Source organism: Mustela nigripes, chromosome 12 (assembly GCF_022355385.1).
Source record: "Mustela nigripes isolate SB6536 chromosome 12, MUSNIG.SB6536, whole genome shotgun sequence".
Taxonomy (NCBI): domain Eukaryota; kingdom Metazoa; phylum Chordata; class Mammalia; order Carnivora; family Mustelidae; genus Mustela; species Mustela nigripes.
In genome coordinates, this window is record NC_081568.1 from 38,103,070 (window position 1) to 38,119,334 (window position 16,265).

The window sequence follows — 16,265 nt, forward strand, 5'->3', positions numbered from 1 at the left end:
ATTGAACTCCTGGTGGTCTCAGGTCCGAACCTGTGCTCTTACCACTGAGTGAAACTCTTCTCACGACAGCCAGCCACTCACTGTGGGCTTCCACGTGGCAGTCTGATATGTGTGGATTATTTCATCTATCCTATGTGGCACATGCTGTTAATACGTCCATTGTGCAGTGGGACACCTAGACAAGATATGTGATGTGCTTTGCCTTACAGTCTCCCTCAAGTAATGTTTTCAGATTTCCCATGGTTGGTGAGACAGGTGATCCCATAATGCTGTGACTTTCCCAACTAAACTGAGAGACAAATCTTAGTAAGGCAGAGTCCAAGGCACAGCTGGGAAAAATCTGGAAAAACCAAACCCAAGCATTTCACCTGTGTGTCTGTTCTAATTCTGCTTACTTTTTCTTCCAAGGCTATCCAAAAAGACAGTTGTGAATCCAATCATAATCTCACATGTAAGGTTGGCTATCCTTTCCTGAGAAGAGGAGAAGAGGTAAGCAGATTATAAAACATACATATGGCAACCAGATATGAAAAATACCGTGCTCAAAGTTAAATGTATAAATCCCTCTAATGGTATTCTAGGATGATGCAGATGGAGAAGGTTGAGTTCAAGATTTTGAGACATTGGAATCAAGAACCAATTAGTGCATGAGTCAAACTCAAGCGCTAAGACAAAATTTAAAATTATACTTGATATTTTATCCAATAGTAGTGGGCTTTTCTGGCCTGTAGACAAAACAAATCTTTCAATTTTTTAGAATCTTTTAGAACTTTAGAATAGAAACTCTTTAGTATAGAAACTCTTTTTTTCATTTCTCTCTCTCTTTTAAATAATATCCTCATTGATATATAATTCACATACCATAAAATTCACTTATTTAAACTGTACAGTTAAGTGAGCTTTTGTATATTCACCAAATGGTGAATTCTGCAGCCATCACCACAATCAATCTTAGAACATTTTTGTATCCCCAAAAGAAACTCTGTACACATTACCAGTTACTTCTCTTTTTTCTCCTCCAGTCCCTCCCCCAACCTCAGGCAACCACTAATCTACTTTCTTTCTTTATGGGTCTACCTATTCCAGACATATCATATAAATGGAATCATACAATCTGTGATCTTTTATAGCTGACTTTTTTCATTTACCATAATGTTTTCAAGGTCCATCCATGTATCAGCAGTTCCTTTTTATTTCCAAATACAATTCCATTTTGTGGATGTAACGTATTTTATTTATTCATCTATCATTTGTGTTGTTTTTGCTTTTTGGCTACTATGCGTAATACTACGAATATCCGAGTATCTGTGTACAGGTTTTAATATGGGGATGTTGTCCATTCTCTGAGGGTGGAATTCCTTGGTTAGGTGATAACTATGTGCAACATTTTAGGAAACTGAAAAACTGTTTTCCAAAGTGACTGCCCCATCTTCCATTCCTACCATCAATATATGTCTTTCTTCACATTGTTACTGCCTGTGATTTTGATTTGTGTTTCCTTAATAGCTAATGATGTTGGACAACCTTTCATGTGCTTACTGACCATGTGTATATCTTCTTTGGAGAAATGTCTATTCAGATCCTTTACTATTTTCTAATTGGGATGTCTTTTTTTTTTATTATTGAGTTGTGAGAGTTCTTCATATATTCTGCTTTCAAGTCACTTATCAGATAAATGATTTGTAAATATTTTCTCCCATTGTCTTTTCACTTTCTCTTTTTCAAAGATTTTATTTATTTATTTGACACAGAGAGAGAGCACAAGCAGGGGGAGCAGCAGGCAGAGGTGGGGAGAGAAGCAAGCTCCCTTCTGAGCAAAGAGCCCAATGTGGGGCTCTATCCTGAGACCCTGGGATCATGACCTGAGCCGAAGGCAGATGCTTAACCAACTGGCCACCCAGACGCCCTTGTCTTTTCACTTTCTTGATGATGCCCTTTGAAACACAAAGATGTTTACTTTGATGAAGTCTAACTAATCTATTTATCCTTTTGTCCCTCATGCTTTGCTAACCCAAGATCACAAAGATCTACTCCTATGTTTCCTTCCAAGAGCTGTATAGTTTTAGCTGTTACATTTGGGTCTCTACTCATTTTGATGAACTTTTGTATATTGTGTAAGAAGGAGAGGGTCCAACTTCATTCTTTGCATGTGGATATCCAGTTGCCCCACACCATCGGTTGAAAATGTCATTCATTCTTCCATTGAATTGTTGTGGCTCTTTTACTGAAAGTGACTTGACCATAAACATATGGGTTTATTTCTTGATTCTTAATTGTATTCCATTGATCTAGATGTCTGTCTTTATGTCAGTACACTGTTTTAATTACTGAACTCTTTTGCAATCTTTGCAATCTGAAAATGTAAGTCTTTCAGCTATGTTTCCCTTTTCAAAGTTGTTTAGCTCTTCCAGGTCCCTTGTATTTTCATCTTCACTTTAGGGTCAGCTCGTCATTTTCTGCGAAAAAGGCCAGCTGGAAGTTTGATAGGGAGTACACTGAATCTGCAGATTAGTTTGGGGAGTATTACCATCTTCAAGATATTAAGTCTTTGGTCTGTGACTATGGGATGTCTTCCTATTTATTTAGATCTTCTATTTTAATTACTTTCAAAAATGTTTTATATTCTTCAGAATACAAGTTTTACACATCCTTTGTTAAATGTATTCCTAAGCATTTATTCTTTTTTAATGCTATTTTATTTTTGTTTCTTTCTTTTTTCTTTTTTTTAAAGAGAGAGAAAGTGGTAGAGATGGGCAGATGGGAGGGAGAGAATCTTAGACAGACTCCACACTCAGCACAGAGCCCAGCATGGTGCTTGATCTCATGGCCCTGAGATCATAATCTGAGCTGAAATCAAGAGGCAGATGCTTAAACCACTGAGCCACCTAGGCACCCCCTTTAATGCTATTTTAGATGAAATTCTTTTCTTAAATTTATTTTCAGATTGTTTATTCCTCATGTATAGAAATACAAATGATTTTTTAATATTGATCTTTTGTCTTGAAACCTTGCTGAAATTATTAGTTCTAATAGTTCTTTAGAGGATTCCTTAGGATATTCTATATATAAGATCATGTCATCTGCAAATAGAGGCATCCTTCCCAAGCCAGTACCTTTTATTTCTTTTTCTTGCCTACATATCCTGGCTAAAACCTACAGTAGTAGTTGAACAGAAGTGAGAGAGTGCTTTCATGTCTTTTTGAAAACAATATTTGTTTCCATGAAAAACAGAATAGTTATCGTCTTGAATGATAAACAACATATTTGCATATATTTTCATTGAAGGTTACTTTTCAGTATATTTGCTCCTCCATTCATATTGAGTTAATGAGGGAAATATTGAATCAAAGTGATGAGATAAGAAGATATTTTACTTACTTGACTTAGTCTTTAAAAAAAAAAGATAGAAATACCATCCCAATTTCAACTTCTTCACATTATAACATTTTTTAATATAAAACTTCAAAATAGATCATTGTCACCTTTATCACATATCCTAAAAAGATGACAAACACTGAGTTAGACATCTGGAAATGACAGAGTCATATCTATAATGAAGTCTTTTAGCTCCTCTTTTTGCAAATGAGAATTCAGAAAGGTCTTTTCCCTTCACACATACGGCATAGCTACTAAGGACTGAAAAAACTACTAATGACAGTAATTATCACTGAATTCAATAAACCATTTTAGCTATGAAAATAACTAGGTGTACCACTTTAATTTAGGAACCTCATTATCGAGCCCATTTCTTGACTATCTCAAATGAAATTTATTGTGAAATTACGTTTCTTCCCTAAAAATCTATAAAACATATATCCTATTTGAAAAAATATACCCATGATTCCTCTATTTTGACATAGAAATAGTGAATTTCAACTCATTTCTACTTCTTCCTCTGACCACTATAATTAACCATGGAACTATCTCCATTTCTTTAAGAATAATAATAGAGCCTGTATTACATTTCAGCATTTAGAGATATTAATTGCAATCTTAATTACTTTTCAATCACTTTTTCTTTCTTTAACAATTCCTTGCTGCTTAGAGCAAAAGCTTAAATCAAAGCATCTCCTGCCATCAATATAGAGATGGGAAAATAATTTGCAAGGGATTTTTGCATGGGCTTTACACTTAGGATATACTTTGACTTCAAGATCTAAATTTATAGTTTAAACATTTCAGGATCATGTCAATAGAGAATAGGCACCTTCTTCAACCCTACTTCTCTGCTAGTATCTTCCCAAAGTCTGAAGACTCATCAGAAATGCCAAGACTTAAATGTTCAGGCCAGTCAGGGGTCTAATGAAGGCAGGAAAAAAGGAGCTCACTGAGAGGCAATTTGGCAATTGGACCCTTTGTGAAGTATTATAGTTCAAACCCACCCAGTAATCTCCTATTAGAATTATGATTATTATTTCAATGCAAGAAGCATACTGCAGATCTGCAGATTCTTAAGAAAAGATTTTTTTTTTAGTGTAACCCAAAATATATGTGGAAAGAAAATACAAAAGAAAACTCCACACATAATACAGTACAACCATGCAAATCTCATGACACATGAATTCTAATCCTGTGAATGGGCCTAAATTGATTAAGAGAGCTTTCAATACCAAACTCTGCCCTGTCTGGCACTTAATCACAAAAGTAAAATTTTAAAAGTCTCTTATTAATTATGCACTTTGAGCCATCTTTTTGGCTGGCCAAATTCCAAAACACTCTAGTTAGCGCAAACCAAGATTAGTTTTCAGAATAGAAAATAGCTTAATGAAGATTATCATGAGGGGTCTTGGACTAGAACTTTACTGAGAACCTGTGTCTTCAAATAAGTAATCCAGTTTCTGGCCTGTCTGTCAGTGTTTATGAAGAGTCCTAATTATATAGTTTCTATGCTCAGGCATCGTTTTTAAAAATAAGTTAACCTGTACCAGAATGTTGGTATAACAAAAATGTTTTCCTTAGGTATTATTTTTTAGGTATTAGTTTTTCTTAGGTATTAGGTGTTAGTTTTTCTTAGGTATTAGGTGTTAGTTTTTCTTAGGTATTATTTTAACTATCCAATTTGTAAGCAAAACTTACTACATTATTGTTATTATTATAGTTTATTATAAATAAGTCTTTTATTTTTTCATTTTGTTTTTATTCCTTAAAAGCCCAAAACTTTTTGTACTATTCAAATTAATGGACCCACATAGTTTTCCCCTATTTTATAATGAACATATATAGATGGTAGAAGTTTACATATTAAAGTTTAACTATGACTATTTCATAATTACATTGCTTATGGTTGTGATCTGGTAGAAAATGGTAATGTAATACATAGAATGTACCTTCATGGTAATAGTTGATATATATATATATATATATATTTTTATTAATGTGATTTGAATAAAGTGTTTAAATTCATATTAATATACAAAGCATATTTCATACTTACATCCAAAAGTATATGTATATCTTGTTCTGTTTTTGAGATGTGATTAGGTTTTATTTTCTTAGGTAATATTTCTTAAATAACTTTGCAGTTTCAGTCTAGGAAATATCATTAATGTAATTAAATATTTTGATCGATGTAAATATTTTACTACTTTATCTGTTACTAGACTAAAAATATTTTTATTTCATAGGTTACTTTTAAAGTATTATTTCAGTTTAACACATCTTATCTCATGGAAAATGTGATCATTCACTTAAGTGCAACAAGGTTGGTTGATATGTGTGCATGAGTGTATGTATGCAAATGTATAAGTATGTAATTTCATTATTTAGAATATTTTGCTTTATAGACTCACTAGAACTTCTTACAGCTTTTATGAGAGATCAGTAAAAGTAAAAGGAGTGAACCCCCTTACTTCACAAAAACATCCATATGATTAACTTAAATAAGAAATTTAGAATTAATGCCAATATTAATGCACCTACCAATATTAAACCATTGATTCTATGAGCTGTAAAACACGTTGTAATCACATATTACTTATATCTATCAAATTGCATTTAAATTTATTTAAAAATTTTTACAGGATTGCTATTTTAACTTGTACTGGCAGCCCATCAAGTTCAACTGAATCATTAAATGGATTTAAAGTTTTATGATGCCCTTTTGTAGTTTAATAAATTTTATCCAAATCAGTCAGATCTTCTGAAAGATATCACCCAATACCCATATAACAAGTAACAAATAACAAAAGGCTAATAAGGAAACTAAAATAGTGTCTTAGCTTTCTTCTAAGTATAATCACCCACGGGACCAAAAACTCCTTGAAATAAAATTCTATCTTTTGTTGCTTTATTCTCCGGTATCTAGCATGGTGCCTCACATCCAATAATTGCTGAGTAAATATAGAATGAATGAATAAATGAGAAAGTAAATTAATGGGTAAATGAATTCTGTATGCTCAATTTAATCCAGCTCAACAAATATTTATTTGACATCTACTACAGACAAGATATTGAATTTGTCACTATAGGGAATATAAAAATTAATAAGGATTTAAACTTCATGGAGTAAACATTAAATAGGAGGCAAAGACTAATATATAAATTATTATAATATAGGGTACAACAAGGAAAATTCATTAGAGAAATAAAAACTGTGTATCAGAGACATAATAGAGGTTAAGTTATATCCACTTGACAATGAGACCCCAAGAAATCTTTATCAAGGAGAAGGACCTTAAAGGTTGGGGAGCAATGCATAGGTTAGTAAATGGAATTAAGTAGAGCATTTTAGGAAAAGTATACAGCTTGAGCAAAAACTCAATAGTGAACCACTAGACCTACTGAGGGAATATCAGGTAATCCATTTTAGCTCAAATATAGAGAATACAAGAAGTAACAGAAGATAAACAGGGAGTGTGCATCCCACCATGTTATGGTGAGTATTGAATGTAAGAATAGGGCATGTTTACTTAACTAAGCAAACCATAAGGAGCCAGAAAAGTTCTTGAGGGGTGAAGTTTATATACAGAGCTAGCTGGTTCTTAGGAAGATTAATTTGGCCACAGTAGGGAACAGGTAGGAGAAGATGGGACCAGTCATAGCAAAAGCCCTGTCCCACAAATATCTATAACCCAAAGTAGGGTTCTGCTTTTGCTCTACTCTAGCTCACACCAAGCCACTTAGCACACTTAGGTATGGCAAAGCCATTGAGAGGTCCTCATTGTCCATTCTGCGAGACCAAATGCTAGGTGCTTGGTCACTTGGTGGAGAGGGTATGTGTGATAAAAATAATGAAAGCTAGTATTTTTTATTTCCTACATCTAGGCACAATGTTGAGCACTTTACATGTACTATAATCATCATTTATTTATCACTTATGATAAATCCCCATTTTATAGATGAAGAAACCAAGGCAAAGAGAAATTAAATAACAATACCATGCATGCTGGCCCCAGAGCCAGTGTTGGTAACTGTTATACCCCTCACTGTGCTTTTTTTTAAATGCATGGGAGTATGAGATATGCATATGCATGTGTAAATATGCATGCCTTTACCTAATGTATAATTGAAATGACAACTTAAGGGAATAAATCTTGAACAAATAACATAAGCATCAAATAATAAGCATGGAAGGACTATTAAAACAAGAAGATGAAAGATTTTATATTGACTTTCCACCATGTAAACCTAGTCATGTCTCTGTGAGGTCCTCATCGGTGAGGAATAAATAAGAATCACTTTGTGAGAAGAATAAATGAAACAAGATGGGATTGGGAGGGAGACAAACCATAAGTGACTCTTAATCTCACAAAACAAACTGAGGGTTGCTGGGGGGAGGGGGGTGGGCAGAAGGGGGGGGGGGTTATGGACATTGGGGAGGGTATGTGCTTTGGTGAGTGCTGTGGAGTGTGTAAACCTGGCGATTCACAGACCTGTACCCCTGGGGATAAAAATATATGTTTATAAAAAATCTAAAAAAAAAAAAAGAATCACTTTGTGATCTTTGTTAAAAACACAAATTCCTAGGTCCCACCTCAAACCTACCTACTAAATCTGTATTTCAAGGAGCAAAGCCTAGTAATCTGTGTATTTAATGACTGAGCCAGAGTTACTTATCCATAATCTTCATAGAAGTTTGAGAAATCATTCTGGTTTTCAACCCTAGCTACAATTCAGAATCAACTTGGGAAATTTAATAATACCCATTTTTGACCTCCCTCCCCACCCTGACTGAACAACAACAAAACAAAACCGCAAAAACAAAAATTCTACTCTTATGCTTTTGTTTAGTTGCCAAGATAAGCTTGCCTTTCAAATGCTCAGAAATGTCTCTAAATAGTCCGTAGTTTCATGATTCGTCTGAACATGCTATGTATTTCCTAGTGACAGCGAAGAACCTCCTGAAGCCCTTTCTGATAATGAAGTAAACATTTCTATCCCGGTAAAATATGAAGTTGGACTTCAGTTTTACAGGTAGGAGGAAACTGCATTTTTACGTTGATGCTTTTCTACAAACCCAGTGGTTCTCAAAGTGTGGTCCTTGGCCAAGGGCATCAGGAACACCTGGGAACTTAGGCAAATTCTTGGCCCCACCCCCAATCTACTGAATCTGATTCAGTACTCCGGGGCCCAGAAATCTGTGTTAAACAAGCCCTCTGGAAAATTTTCATGTCCTCTAAAGTCCCAGCATGCTAAATAATCTTATATGTGAGGTGCTAATGATCCTGGATGGCATTAGCAGTCCACTCTAAACTCATTACCAGTCCAGTCTAAACTCTGAAGACCTAGAAGACGTAATTTACAAATGCTAGTGTTCTTGGAGGTCACCAGCATATTTCTTAGCCCTAATTTCTCGTTGTGAGGGATCTGATCAGCCTGGCCATTCTGGACACACTAGATTAAATCTTTCTTATTGATGAGGGCTGTTTACTTCTTGCATAATTCATAAATTGTCCTTTCCCCTAAGAACTTTCAATCTATCCAAACACAAATCATATTGGCAATGTTTCCCACTACTTATTCCCTTGCTTAAGCAAGACTCCAAGCTTTTGCTAAAAAAAAATATATATATATATATGTGCAATGTATATAAAAAGTATAAGAATCAGAGGCAAGTTTAGTCTAAAAGTCTTATTTTATTACTTTATTTTCTATGGCACTTTGCTTTTTTTTGATAACAACAAAAATGAGAGGATCATAGGGTTTATATAAAAATAGATTTTGTATATATTATTTAGCCTCTGAATTCTATTTGCTGTTTTCTATCTGCTGTTATCTACTTCTCTTGGTACAATGATTTTTTCCAAGAATTTTTCATTTTATTAAAATTTTGGCAAACACCTATAATATTTTTATTATACTTCATTCCACCAAGTTCATCCAAAGAACATGGAGAACTTGTATGGAAAAGAATGAATTTTTAAATTTAGCAGTAAATATAGGCCTTTAATATGAAAAGCTTAACATTTTTTTAAATCTATTTAAAATTCAGCACTACTAAAAATATTAAGTTTTAGCCTCATTATTCACAAAATATAAATGATGTTAGTGAATTAATAGAAACTTTCACTTGGTAACAATGAAACTTTTATTTTAAAGTTGTATATATTTTCACATTTTAAGGCCAAATTGGCTTCAGTGACTTACTGAACTAAATTATATAGTCTTTCTCATTCTCACCCTCCTCAAAGAAGTAATTGTAGGTTTCAGGGTAAAAGAATTTACCTCTTACTTGTAATCTCTACGAGTACTTTCTGTGGGATTACGTGGTATAAAGAAAGAAAAAGAGTGAGGTCATAAAAGTTAAGCTTCATTGTGTTTTGTTTTTCTTCTTCCAATTAATTCTAAGCTCTGCAAGTGAATACCATATTTCAATTGCGGCCAATGAGACTGTTCCTGAAGTTATTAATTCTACTGAGGACATTGGAGATGAAATTAATATCTTCTACTTGGTAAGAATCTACCTCTAAATTAGTATTGTCAAGGAGTAATTTATAAGCTTATAAATTAAATGAAAGTATTAACAGACACATAGAAACATGTTGATTCAACAGTTAAACTCTGTATTCCAGAATTTTTTTATAATTTTACTATTTTAAAGTACTTTTACTCAAAGAATTATTCATAATTATATTTTGAAGCAATTTTAAAAACTAAGGCACAGATTTCCTCTTAACACATGCTTTAGTTGACTTCCTAGAAAAAATAAATTTATAAAACCAAAGAGACACTATCTATAAACCTATAGAGTTTATTTACATTATTTTTTCAGTATGAGTGAGAAATGCACTTATAAAAAATAATTATGACTATTTCAGAAATTGATTATTTCAGATATCTTGGTAATATTTTACTTTACTCAACAAATAAATACATATCTCTTTCTCCTCATTGCTGCCTTCCATAGGTATCATACATAATTTATGTTCCTCCTACCAAATCCTTAAGTGATGTTTTCTATTACAACAATTATTTTTATCTTTGAATTCCTCATAATGAATTTTTCCTAACCATTATAGCAAGCAATTATGGACCTGAACCAGACTTTCATTTTAGGTAATGCCTACTTACAGACACAGACTAGAGTTAATCTTACTCAAGTAAAAGAGGGTCCAATTCAAATGATGGATTTAAATATGTATTCAGAAGTATGACATAATACAACATTATTATCTGTGAAAATGGTCTCAATCTCTTTGGGAATTGCCCACAGTGGAAAAGGAAGTTCTCTTACACGTAAAATAAATGTATCCTCTCAAGATTCATTCTATTGTTTTTATCTGGGCTCTTTGTTAAAATTTCTATGACAAGAGTTTGGCGGAAATTAGCATGAATGACAATCACCTTATTACTGAGATTATTTTTTGAAATTTCGGCTGCCAAGTTCTTCTAGCCCTATTTGCTTTTCCTAGATTAAAGAATTCAACAAAAACACAAGGAAGGAACAAAGGGAGGAAGGGAGGGAGGGAGGAATGAATTTTGAATATTATAGATCTTCGTATGGTTTACTAGGGTCCAAACTGGAAACAGGTACTCTTCAGCTATTATAAATAATGCTGATATAAATAACATTGTTAAGGATATCCCTGACCATAATTTTTTTTATCTCATTATTTTGCTGGGATAAAACTTAAAGCTGGAGTAATGGAATTGAAAAAAGAATATATGGGAACATTTTCTTAGGTGAGAGCCGTGAATGAATTTACTCCTAGAAATGTACCACAGAAAATGATTGGTGATACAAAGATTTATTCTCAGAGATACTCTTTTTTAAATTTTATTGGTTTATTTGTTTGTTTGTTTCTTTGTTTACTTATTTGTAAGTAATCTCAACACCCAACATGGGGCTCATACACACAACCCCAAGATCAAGAGTCACATCTTTCCCGACTGAACCAGCCAGGCACCCCTGGAAAATACTGTTACCAGTGTCATTTATAGCAGTTTAAAAATTGAAACCTGGGAACAATATAAAAGTTTAACCACATAAAATTGCTTAAGTAAATTATCAGATAGTTATTCAAGGGAGAGACAGCTAAAGAGGACATATTTTAGATTAAAAAAAAAACTTAATTCGCTATTTACTAGCTCTGTGACCTTGAAAGTTCTTTGTTCCCAATTTAACCTTGTCTTCTTATAGGTAAAATAGGGATATTAAGAGAATCTACCCCATACCGTTGTTAACAGGGTTAAAGGCACTAATGCAAATAAGAGAATTAGCATAGTGTCTGGAATATAAGTGAATATTGAACATAAACAAATATTGATATCAAAAAGAAAACAAAAAAATATTGATATCATGGTTAATATTAAGCAGCTAATGAAAGTCATATTCTCAAAGAATCTCTAAGTTTATTAGAAAAGACCATGAAATACATTTTATAAATGGGGTGCCAAATCTTGTATTTTATATGATACAAATTTTATAATGTATACATATATGCAAATGATAGGTAAATTGTACACTAAAGTGTTACCAGTGTAGGAGAATTGTAGAAAACTTCCCATTTATTTTCAATATTTTCATTGTTTCTGTAAATAACATTGTTTTTAATCAGAAGAAAATAAGAGTTAATTGCAGATTACATGATTTTTTTTTTTATTACTTACCAGAAAGCAGATGGAATTAGAGTGGGAGACCATGGCAGGCAAGTTTAAGGCGTATTACAATAAGAAGGGACAAGAGTCAAGGAGCATGCTTAAGAGGCCCCGCACAGCTGGTCAGGAATTCCTAGAATTCCAAGATTAAGGGATGCAACCACAGGGAATTGTTTCAGATCTGTGTAACTCCCAGTCCAGAAGGCTCAGTTAGATAGATCCTTTGGATTTTCTGGCATCTAGATTAAGGAGCTCCCTACTCACCTAGGAATTCAGCCTAGGGAAGGTGTAAAGAAGGTGGAGGTCCTGAAAATTATGCCTGAGTGGAAGAAGGGAGACCCATAGCACCTGGTTGCTCCAATTCAACCTGTGAGGACTTTTGAATAGTAAATTCAACTTCCTGATGAATTTCATCCTGCCTGGCTTTCCTTCCCTATGTGCTACACTCACCACTGGTGGCATGATGTGATATTCAGTGGGAATTGTAGTTTAGTAGATAAAAACATATAGGCAGTGAGAAAAGAATCAATGTGACTCTCATCCAACTGGATTATCAGTCGTTATTGACACAGTAGCCCTAGCTGGAGATAGGATAGTGAAAGGAAGCAGATGGTTATCTGGTTTGCCTGTGCAGTGGTGGCAGATGCCATGTGGCTGGGCTGAGAAATGATTTGTGGGCCTCAGGGGTTACAGCAGACTGGTTGAGGCAAACAAAATAGGCTCACCTGTGCTGAGTGGGTCGAGTAAATGTTCTCCTTCCTTCCCACCTCCAAAAGACTAGTGGATCCAAAAAGACGATGAGCATAAAGAAATTTAATTCTGACTTTTCTTAATCCCAGTCCTATTTTGGGACTGGGAAGATGAAGGACCAATATACATTATCGCTGATACATATGGCACTATGAAGCATCCCTATTTTATTCTTGTTTAATCATGCCAGCTCTCTGTCCAGTGCAATAAGCTGCCTGCATTCACTTTCAGATTCAAAATATTATACAACTTAAATCAGTTAAGGACAAATATCCTACCTAAGGCAGAAAGGGTGCTGTTGGAAGAGGAAGAGAGGATTAATTTTTATTTTTTTTTTCCCGTAGATTAGAAAGAGTGGACATTTTCCAATGCCAGAACTTAAGCTGTCGATTTCATTTCCCAACTTGACATCAGATGGTTATCCTATGCTATACCCAAGTGGATGGTCATCTTCTAATGTAAGTCATATGTGCCTTGGAATGACATCGTAATTATTATCTTCTTCAATTTGTATTTAAAGCCTTTTGTTCTGCATGCCACTTGTGATAAAGAACTTTACCAAAGTGACCTGGAAAATAATTTAGAAAATTTTAAATAATAATAATAACTTCCACTGGATACTTAGTAGATGCATTAGTTTCCTACAACTGCTGTGGTAACAAGTTAACCCAAGTGGGTGGCTAGAAACAACAGAAATTTATTCTTACTCGGTGCTGGAGGCCAGAGTCTGCGATCAAGTTGCCAACAATGTTTGGTCCCCCTGGAGGCTCACAGGGATGCCTCTCTCCTAGCTTCTGGGGGCTGCTGTCACCCCTTGCATGCCTGAGCTTGTGGGAGTGTAATTGCAGTCTCTGCCTCTGTCTTCACGTGCCCATCTTCCTTGAGTTTCTGTGTCTTTGCCTCTTCGGTCTCTTACAGCACAGTCATCAGTGAATTTAGAGCCCATCCTAAATGGAAAGACCTCATCTGGAGATCCTTAATTACAACTGCAATAAACCTGTTTCTTTCTTTCTTTCTTTCTTTTTTTAAGATTTTGTTTATTTATCTGAGAGGGAGGGAGAGAATGAGCACAGGAGCAGGCACAGGGTCAGAGGGAGAACCAGACTACCTGTAGGCAGGGAGCCCTAAGCTGGGCTCGATCCCAGGACCTGGAGATCATGACCTAAGCTGAAGGCAGAAGCTTAGCCAACTGAGTCACCCAGGTGCCTCCAAATGACCCTTTTTCCAAATAAGGTCATGTTCCCAGATTCCAGGTGCTAGGACTTGGGCATGTCTTTTTGGAATACTACTCAATCCACTGGAGTGGATTTTAGGTAACTACTTGTTTACTTGTGCCTTAACATGTTTGTTAAAGCTTTAATATTTTTGAGGTCATCAAACATCTCAAAAAAGAGACTTCCTAAATGCTCCTAAGCAATTTAAGAGCTGCACGTAAAACAGTAAAGCACTTTTTTACTCACTTATCCCAAGTAATAGTGGTATCGCACCCATTTTGTACCTATAGCTTTGAATAAGTCAATGTGGTAAATTGTGTTGGTTCAGTCTCTAAGACATAGAAAATCACAATGAATGTTGAAGCAATGCATGCATATTATCAGCTTTTGACAATCTGTCTTCACTTCAGAGACTTTTTTTTTACTTAAAATACTCTCAGAAATCAAGAAGTAAAAACAGTGATAGTTGGATTATGATCTTCAAATGTTTCCCTAAAAACAAGGAAAAATTAAATCTCTACCATTTCTGGGATGCCTGGGTGGCTCAGTCGGTTAAGCCGCTGCCTTCGGCTCAGGTCATGATCCCAGGGTCCTGGGATCCAGCCCTGCATCGGGTCCCTTGCTCAACAGGGAGCCTGCTTCTCTCTCCACCTCTGCCTGCCACTCTGCCTTTTTGTGCACTTGCGCGCGCTCTCTCTCTCTCTGACAAATAAATAAATAAAAATTTTTAAAAATCTCTACCATTTCTCTCTAATCCAAAAAAGCAAGTTAGTGAGGATGTAGAAAGACTAAAATTGTACTTTTCCTATTACTTATGAACTTTAACCTTATTATCTTTTATCAAGGCTGTGGAGAGTTTTGATGAACAAAATGTTTATTAGAGTTAAGTCTAGAAAAACAATCTAAGAACTAGCTGCCCTATAAACATGGCATCTCAACATTTATAGGGCTGCTGACGTACATTTTCTTCCCACATAGACCAAGTATCTTACCCTTGGTGTTTAGAGACTCCTGAAATATTATTGGATGAATACACAAATACAGATGAAAGCTCATCTCTTTTTTTGTTTGTTTCACAAACCATCGTATGAGCCATCATATTGAATAACAAATGCCAACCCTTTTGTTTCCCACCATAGTTTTAATTTCTTTTCTCTCTCTGTATTATGGGAATTTACAACTAAAATTTGATGAAAACAATAAATTAATGAGCATGTTACACAGTAGTAAGTTCCACTAGCACCCTTCCTTTTTGATAACAATCTCCCTGATATCTATTACAATTCAAATGTAGCACGCTAACAGTCATTATTACCTGGGAGTCGGTGAATATGGCTACTACAGAATAGCTTCTTCCATATTGCACACTCCTGAAGATGGATCTTTCATCTGTGACAATGGCTGTCTCTCAGATGCTTCACGTTATTATACCAGGTCACTTTTCCCTCTGACATCTGGCATTGTCTGATAAAAGAAATATTTTCACTTCTTAGAATGCAAACTGCAGACCCAGTAGCCTTCAGGACCCTCTTGGCGTCAACTCTGGGAAGAAAACAATTATATCCAAACCTGAAGTTCTCAAAAGAGGCACAATTCCGGTAAATACCGATAACCAAGACAAGTACTAGTTTTATCTCATGCCTTTTAAGTGAATAAATTCAATATCAGCCTAAAAATAGCTACCTTGTAGCATGTCTTCATATGGTATCTTTTTGTCAAATGACAAAGGTACTAATATGTACCTCTGATTGTTTAAACAGGACTGCAGTACGTGTAAATTTGCTACCATTACATGTAATTTGATTCCTTCTGACATGACCCAAGTGAATGTTTCACTTATCGTATGGAAACCAACTTTTATAAAAGTAAGTGATTGCATCGTTCTCTGCAATTATTGAATTATCAAATTATGTTAACCAGTGTTTGTTCATTACTTAGTATATACCAAGTATAGTGCTTCTGTAGAAAGAACTGGAAGTGTAAAAATATGTGGTTCAAACCTGGCTCTACTTAACCAATCAAATGGGTCTCATTTTCCTTGTTTATTCGTAACTAAGTTATCTCCAAAGTGCCCTTCCAGATATATACTTTTGTTTTCAGTCTCTTTTACAATTTTTTTTGTACCTCTAGAAATAAACACCTATACTGTATCAAAGTTTGCATTTATCTTAACATAATAGAACCCAGTTAAGGGACAAAGAATTATAGAGAGACAGCGCTTGACTCCTTGACACCATTAACAACAAATAGAGCTAACACATATTG

At 34.7% G+C, this 16,265-nt stretch overlaps 1 protein-coding gene across 1 annotated transcript in view; it reads left to right on the forward strand.

Moving 5' to 3' along the window:
• The window catches only part of ITGA1 (integrin subunit alpha 1), a 166,465-nt gene that overhangs the window by 135,539 nt on the left and 14,661 nt on the right, over window positions 1-16,265 (forward strand). Inside the window, exons 20-26 of the mRNA XM_059417104.1 lie at window positions 409-489; window positions 5,625-5,701; window positions 8,323-8,412; window positions 9,788-9,890; window positions 13,131-13,244; window positions 15,494-15,598; window positions 15,761-15,865. Coding sequence (XP_059273087.1) covers window positions 409-489; window positions 5,625-5,701; window positions 8,323-8,412; window positions 9,788-9,890; window positions 13,131-13,244; window positions 15,494-15,598; window positions 15,761-15,865 — 675 coding nt within the window. The remainder of the gene's footprint in view (window positions 1-408; window positions 490-5,624; window positions 5,702-8,322; window positions 8,413-9,787; window positions 9,891-13,130; window positions 13,245-15,493; window positions 15,599-15,760; window positions 15,866-16,265) is intronic.